General features: G+C 41.7%; 1 protein-coding gene across 2 annotated transcripts in view; it reads left to right on the top strand.

Moving 5' to 3' along the window:
* The first annotated feature begins 3,974 nt into the window (after positions 1-3,974).
* fam184aa (family with sequence similarity 184 member Aa) overlaps positions 3,975-8,738 on the top strand; it is a 57,820-nt gene continuing 53,056 nt past the window's right edge. For both annotated transcript variants that reach the window (XM_072689002.1, XM_072689001.1), the window contains exons 1-2: positions 3,975-4,481; positions 7,515-7,877. In XM_072689002.1, the coding sequence (XP_072545103.1) occupies positions 4,290-4,481; positions 7,515-7,877 (555 nt within the window). In that variant the 5' untranslated portion in view covers positions 3,975-4,289. The remainder of the gene's footprint in view (positions 4,482-7,514; positions 7,878-8,738) is intronic.

Here is an 8,738-nt window from a genome sequence, read left to right as displayed (position 1 = left end):
CCCATCCTGCCTTTTGACAGAGGAGCGAAAAGCTGCAGTGAGGAGTCACTGGTTTGGCTGTAAATGTCACGCATGTCCAGCTGGAGGCGAGACTGGAGACGAGTCTTTCTTACACACAGGTGTAAATGCTGGGAGGTCCTGCTGGAGGCCCTGCTGGAGGCCCTGCTGAAGGCCCTGCTGAAGGCCCTGCTGGAGGCCCTGCTGGAAACGTAATACCTCCAGTTCCTCCTATAATGAAGACTGGGTGGGTTTAGAATGGGGTAAAGGAGACGTGCCGTACGTCATGTTCAATCTCAAGTTCAAGGAACTTTACAGAACCGTCTATATTGAACATGTCCAGGGAGGCCGGTCCCTGTAATGGCATGAGGAACAGTGAGAGAGGCCTCACGGTAGGAACCCATCCCCCTCTGGGTGAAGTGGAGTTCACTATCTGATAAAGTTATGACACCACACCCCCTAAGTAAAGGCACCAAGAGCCCAGGAGCAGGACAATGGGACTTCTTTGAGATGGTGTCCAAAAGTTTGTGGACACCCCTGGTAATAAATGGACACAAACACACACACACACACACACACAGCTTGTCTAGTCCTTGTAGAGATGGAAGTACTGCCAATAGAACAGGACAGTCTGGAGCAGATCAACATCATGAACCTATTGGCACCATGATGCCTAATGCCAGGTGTGGGCTAGAGGGGTATAAAGCCCCTCAGCAGCATTGGGTGCTCCACTCAGTACATTCCAATTAGTACTGGTAACGCTAATAAGCTAATACCCCCCCCCCCTTCCATTATTAGACAAATTAGACACTTTGCGTGTTTAAGATGGTAGTACCTTCAGGCTGGATGATGGGGCTATAAATAGATTCGTAGATTCATAGATTGAGAAGAGGTGGGACAGTGCAGTGAGGGTCTCATTGGATGGGTGGGAAATGGGTCACAAAGCAGATACAGGTAATGATTGGCTAGAAGGAGGGATTTTCAGCATCTGGGCGTGGCCAAAGACCACAGTGTGAAGGAAGGAGCTGAATCTGCAGGTGTAGGGAAGCATACGGTCATACCGGTCTACCAGCAGTGGCAGAAATCCCAGCCTACAGGACATTCTCCTCAGAATTGTGGCTAAAAGACCAGACTGATGGACAGGGGTTTCACACCCTCCAGGTCAGAATTTCTTCCAGAGGTCAGCGCGGGGTCTTCACCACCAATTTCTGAAAGGACGCTCCACAGGAGCTGCAGACCATCAGCATGTGGAGCAGAGAGGCTCGCAGGAGGCCTTCACTCACCTCTGGTCAAGAATGAGGAGAATGTCCTGTAGGCTGGGATTTCTGCCACTGCTGGTAGACCGGTATGACCGTATGCTTCCATATACCTGCAGATTCAGCTCCTTCCTTCACACTGTGGTCTTTGGCCACGCCCAGATGCTGAAAATCCCTCCTTCTAGCCAATCATTACCTGTATCTGCTTTGTGACCCATTTCCCACCCATCCAATGAGACCCTCACTGCACTGTCCCACCTCTTCTCAATCTATGAATCCCCTCACTCACACACCCAGCGCCATCTGCAGGAGCCTGAAGGTACTACTACCTTAAACATGCATGGTGACTAATATATATATATATATATATATATACATATATATATATAAATGTTAAATACTTATTACTGTGGGACAGTCTGCACTCCTTGCCTTGATAAGTGTAGGGTTCTAGATACTAAGGAAATGAATTCTATCAATCCTGTTTATAAGGGTTTAGATCTGTGCTGATGTGATATGGCGTGTCCACTTATTCCGGGTGGCTGGCATTGAGGTCCTTCTACATTCCTGAGGTCCATCCTGCCAGATGGAAATCAAGCACAGGGTTAATTTGGGGTTTACGAGTCTCAGAGTCAACAAATAGTTGATGTAATGAATTACCAGTAGATGGCATTCATCCCCAAGAAACTGTCAGCAAGGAGCCCATCGCATTTTTTAATCTTGACGCATGAGGCTCAGCAAAAATCGTTAAGCAATTAACAACACCGTGTTCTGCGCATAATTTATGTTCCTTTGAGACTAGACCAGGCTCTGCGAGTTAAACTATATCTACAGGATGAGTTAAACCACCTTTAAAGGGAGAAAAAGGAGGCGGTTAGTCAGACAGATGAGATCTGCGCAGAAATCTGCCTGGCCTGGCCATCCATCCACAACCCTGCAGCGTACGGGGTAAAGGCAGGATTTCAGGCCTGGTGCTGAGGCCAAAACCACCCAGGCTGCTTCCAAAACCACATACGTTCATGCAAAAATAACAGGGATGCATGATCACATCCATCATTATTAGCATCAGCTGATAACAGTCTAAAAACACTGATCAACATCAGATACACTAAATGGACAAAAGTATTGGGACACCTGCTTATTTGATCGTTTCTTCTAAAATCAAAGATATTAAAAAGAGTTTCTCCTGCTTTTGTTGGAGTAACTGTCTCTACTGTCCAGAGAAGAAGCATGCTTTCAGCTAGATTTTGGAGGAGCATTGCTGTGAGGATTTGATTGATTGCGTGCAGATGTTGGCTGAGCACCACCCCACCTCATCCCAAAAGTACAGGATGGAGCACCATCATCCATCATTCCAGAAAACACAGTTCTTCTTCCACTGCTCCACAGCTCAATGCTGGGGGGCTTTATATACACTCGAGCCCACGCCTGACATTAGGCAGCATGATGGCAATAGGTGCATGATGTTTACCTGATTCCGAGAGTCCTATTCTATTGGCAGTACTTCTCCTGAGGAATTAGAGAATTACTAGAGAAAGTGCATTTGCACATACATTAGAAGGGGTGTCCACAAACTAGTGTCACTGATATTAAAGGGCCCCTAGAACTGGTACTGGTATGGTACTGGTGAACCAGCAACAGGGTCACCCAAGGCATTGATGTAAGCTATGGAGGCCATACCTCACAACCTGCAGGACTGTTCCTTGAGGAATGGGCGGGGCTAGTGTGGCACCATTTGACCAAAACGAGGATGATGGAGCTATAAATACCTGCTGGGTGTGTGAGTGAGGGGATTCATAGATTGAGAAGAGGTGGGACAGTGCAGTGAGGGTCTCATTGGATGGGTGGGAAATGGGTCACAAAGCAGATACAAGTAATGATTGGCTAGAAGGAGGGATTTTCAGCATCTGGGCGTGGCCAAAGACCACAGTGTGAAGGAAGGAGCTGAATCTGCAGGTGTAGGGAAGCATACGGTCATACCGGTCTACCAGCAGTGGCAGAAATCCCAGCCTACAGGACATTCTCCTCAGAATTGTGGCTAAAAGACCAGACTGATGGACAGGGGTTTCACACCCTCCAGGTCAGAATGTCTTCCAGAGGTCAGCGCGGGTTCTTCACCAGCAGTTTCTGAAAGGACGCTCCACAGGACCTGCAGACCATCTGCATGTGGAGCAGAGAGGCTCGCCGGAGGCCTTCACTCACCTCTGCTCAAGAATGAGGAGAATGAGAGGCCATGCTTACTGAGATATCCAACGCTCGGATGGGCTTGGATGGGCTTTTCTTCCCAACTTTAGCTCCAATTCCCTTAGAGCTCCTTTGTCCTTCATTGGCCAACGGAGGCAAATCCTAAGCCTATGGAGCTGCTGCAGCACGCGGACTGAACGCTTATGAAAACAGCAATTTTTTCGCCATAGAATAAGAAGAAATCATATTTTGACCCAAGTTTGACACCATCAAAAGGCACCATGGCAGAGCTTAGGGGGCGAATACTTTTGGAAGGCTGTTCACGCGCATTTCAGGGTATGTTCTCACCATTGCATAAGCACAATTCAAAACAATGCATCACACTGAACTGCATGTTGACGAGTGGAGGGCTTTAGTCTGATTTGTATTGACGTCATTGCTTTACAACACACACTCACACACACACACACACACACACTCACACACACACGCTCCCTCCCTCCCTCTCTCTTTGCACGCTGCGTTGATGCTCTCTCTCTCTCTCTCTCTCTCTCTCTCTTTTCTCAGTGTTGTTGCTCTGCAGACTCTGTGCATGCACCCCTCGCCTCTGCGGTGGACCTGCCAGTCAATTTGGGGGCCGCACGTGCACGTGCAGGCTTTGCCATCGAATAGTAGGCAGTACAGTAGGCGGGAGGGCGCGCGATAAACTGCATTTTGGTTGGCGCGCGATGGCCGTGTACGGTTGGATGGTGGTGCAGGCAGCGCGCGCATGGCGCTGATCTAGGGCTAACCCTGCTAGTGAAGGGCTTCTTCTCTCTGCTGTTGATCCGAGTCGTGAAGACCAGCTTGAAGATGGCGACGGGAGCAGGGTGGCAGGGACCGAGCAATTCATCTGCTGCCTCTCCTGCTGCTCCCAACCCCCCTGGAGCTGCCACCAGCCCGTCCTCAGCATCCGGCCATCTCCTGTACGAATCTGGACTGGCCATGGACTACACGCAGGACCTACACCTGAAGATGAGCAAGAAGATAGCACAGCTGACCAAGGTTTGTAGGCATGCATGCTCTCGTGGCTATATACACGTAAAATCTCTGTATATGCACACAGTATATATATATATATAGCTGTATATAAATACTATGTACACAAATATACACTCATGTGCAGAAATGTACTTATAAACACATGTACACTTAAGTATTGCATAGAGTGTATATACATGTAAATATATAAATAGTGTTTATATAAACATATATGTACATATATAAATATGTGTATATAAAATATAATGTAAATATAAATACAGTATATATGCTTACACTTATCTATATATATATTATATACACACACTATATATATATGCACATATATATGTGTGTGAATATATATATATATATATGTATATATATAAAAACACTCAAGTACATTTTAATGCTGTGTATAGGCAAGAATCTGGCGATACGTAGCATGATACAGGGCTTACGATTTAATATATTATGATACTTAAGATTTGATGTTAAAAAACTATATATATATATTAATAAAATATTTAATATATATTAAATTTTTTTTTTTTCAACATAAAATCTGTCATAGTATGAGTTTGACTTTTTATCCAATCAGAACAGCGGGATCTGACGACAACACTGACAACCCTCTAGTGGTTGGAGTTTGAACACAACACTAAATGAACCACTGCCTGCCACCAACCTTTACAAATGAACTATTAATTAAAAATCAATATTGTGTGTTTGAGAATCAGTATGGTATTGTAAAACATAATATCACAGTACTTTGATCTATTGATATTTTCTTGCATCTGTACTATATATACATTGTAAAAATGTGTATATACCCATATATACATATATAGTAATATGTATTCATACACAACATGTAAACTCATACCAATATACTATATATATATATATATATATGCATGTACACATATATGTATATATAAATATACTGAGATACTGAGAAATATATATATATATATAATGTACATACATATAAACACACATTATATGTACTTATATACACATATGGTCATATATATATATATATATATATATATATATATATATATATATATATATGCACATGCATCATTGTTGTGGTTTTCTGTAGTTACATCTGTTTATACTTTGCCCAGGCCAAAAAACCTAAAATCTCCACGGCCTTAATCTTAATCTCCCCTCCAATCTGCACAAATGATGCCCCATATTTTCATTTTGCAGCTCAGTTCAGTCTCAGTATGCCTGCATAATTACTGCAGATTCGTTTATTTCATTTCTACTCTTTATCAGCTAGAAGCGTCTGAATCAGCATGTGATCATGAGTGACACTGAACATCAGATCAGACGTGGCGCGTTCCCTCCTGTGTGTCACTTTCAAGCCCTTCTGATTTGCTTTGAGATTGACTCCGTGCCCCAGGCAGCCGAGCATCCCCTCCAAACTTGCTGTTTTCTGATACAGCCAAAGCTTCATCCCAAACCCTTTGTGCAGCCTCTCTTCTGCATAATCTGCTTATATAACTCACACCACAACTGATCAGTCCCAGCCCGGTAATGAGCTCGTTTGCACCAATGAGAGTTTAGGAGAGGGGAGAGAGTGTTTTGGTAAATACGAATGGGTGTAAATTGAAGGCATGATGAGTCCAATAGAAAGGCTTACGCTATGCTAATTGTACAGGATGAGGCAGAGTGTTGGATGAATTAAAGATGAAAAGGAGAATAATTGACACAGTAGTGAGTGAAGCAGCCCTGAAGCTGAGAACAGAGGTACCTACTGAAATCTGAGAGGATGTTCGGAGGACAAATGTTGCAAAATTTCTCAGAGAAGCATTCATATTATATACTAAAATATATAACAACTCATTTTTTGCAAGAATTCTGTTTTGTTTTTGTCATGAAAAACTGGTGTGCTCTATTTTCAGTGAGTTTTAATCAAATCAGTTAAGCCACAGATTAAAGCCTATGATACTTGCCTTATTTACTGGTGTCTACTGTGAATTATTCATATATATATATTCATTATATATCAACTATGATGTACTCAGTGCCTACTATGACTTTTTCGGTGTCTACTATGAATTATTTAGTATCTATTATGAATTAATCAGCATCTACTATGAATTATTCAGTGCCTACTATGAATTATTCAGTATCTACTATGAATTATTCACTGTCTACTAAGAATTATTCAGTATCTACTATACATTATTCAGTGTCTACTATAAATTATTCAGTATCTACCATGAATTATTCAGTATCCACTATGAATTATTCAGCATCTACTATAAATTATTCAGTGTCTACCATGAATTATTCAGTATCCACTATGAATTATTCAGCATCTACTATACATTATTCAGTATCTACCATGAATTATTCAGTATCTATTATTAATTATTCAGTGCCTACTATGAATTATTCAGTATCTACCATGAATTATTCAGTGTCTACCATGAATTATTCAGTATCTATTATGAATTATTCAGTGCCTACTATACATTATTCAGTATCTATTATGAATTATTCAGTGCCTACTATACATTATTCAGTATCTACCATGAATTATTCAGTGTCTACCATGAATTATTCAGTATCTATTATGAATTATTCAGTGCCTACTATACATTATTCAGTATCTACTATGAATTATTCAGTATCTACCATGAATTATTCAGTGTCTAATATGAATTATTTAGCACCTACTATGACCTGTTCAGTATTCCTCATGACTTATTCAGTAACTATATTGAATAACTTAGTATTTACTATTTTATTAATTGTTCTGAATTATTCAGCATTGACTTATTCTGTATACTCAATGACTTTGTGAGTATCAGTAACTAATGGGAATGATTCAGTATCTACTATGAATTATTTCTTTCTGTTGTAAAAGTGGAGCACTTACTCTGTAACTCTGTTACTGTGGAATTACATTACAGCAAAATAACGCTAATAACTCCTCTCTGCCTTCTGAGGGGTAAGATCCCGCTGTTTGTTATTTGGAGTGCGGCTGTGTAAACCCCCTGAAGTGACGGCTCTTCCATCTCTACTGAATTCGAATAGGTCATTTATGCCCTCAACACCAAGAACGATGAACACGAGGAGGCCATCCAGTCTCTGAAGGAGGCCCATGAGGACGAGGTCCAGCACATCCTGACGGAGACGCGGGAGAAGATCCTGCAGTATAAGAGTAAGATGGGCGATGAGTCCGAGCTGAAGCGGAGGCTGCAGTCTCTGGAGGAGTCCGTGGAGCTTCACGAGCACATGAAGCGGCAGGCGCTGGCCGAGTTCGAGATGTACCGCCAGCGTATGGAGGACACGCAGCTGTGCGCTGAGGCCCAGCACACACAGCGGGTGGTGTCCATGTCCCGCGAGGTGGAGGAGATGCGACACGACTTCGAGGAGAAGCTGCGCTCCTTCAGCCAGGTACAGAACCAGAACCACTGAACACTGACTTTATTTTTATTTGGTTTATTCTAATGTTATATAGAGTTAATTACAGGTAGACACTCTTACTGACCACTGACTTTATGTTCATTTGGGTTTATTCTAATGTTATATAGAGTTAATTATAGCTAGACACTCTTACTGACCACTGACTTTATGTTTATTTGGGTTTATTCTAATGTTATATAGAGTTAATTACAGGTAGACACTGTCACTGACCACTGACTTTATGTTTATTTGGGTTTATTCTAATGTTATATAGAGTTAATTACAGGTAGACACTGTCACTGAGCGCTGACTTTCTGTTTTTTTGGCTTTCTTCTAATGTTATATAGAGTTAATTACAGGTAGACACTGTCACTGAGCGCTGACTTTTGGTTTATTTGGGTTTATTCTAATGTTATGTAGAGTTAATTACAGGTAGACACTCACTGACCACTGACTTTATGTTTATTTGGGTTTATTCTAATGTTATGTAGAGTTAATTACAGGTAGACACTCACTGACCACTGACTTTATGTTTATTAGGGTTTATTCTAATGTTATATAGAGTTAATTACAGGTAGGCACTCTCACTGACCACTGACTTTATGTTTATTTGGGTTTATTCTAATGTTATATAGAGTTAATTACAGGTAGACTCTCACTGACCACTGACTATGTTTATTTAGATTTATACTAATGTTATATAGAGTTAATTACAGGTAGACACTCTCACTGACCACTGACTTTCTGTTTATTTGGCTTTCTTCTAATGTTATATAGAGTTAATTACAGGTAGACACTCTCACTGACCACTGACTTTGTTTTTTTGGGGTTTATTCTAATGTTATATAGAGT

Source organism: Salminus brasiliensis, chromosome 10 (assembly GCF_030463535.1).
Source record: "Salminus brasiliensis chromosome 10, fSalBra1.hap2, whole genome shotgun sequence".
In the NCBI taxonomy this organism is placed as follows: Eukaryota; Metazoa; Chordata; class Actinopteri; order Characiformes; family Bryconidae; genus Salminus; species Salminus brasiliensis.
This window is presented reverse-complemented; position numbering and strand designations above follow the sequence as displayed.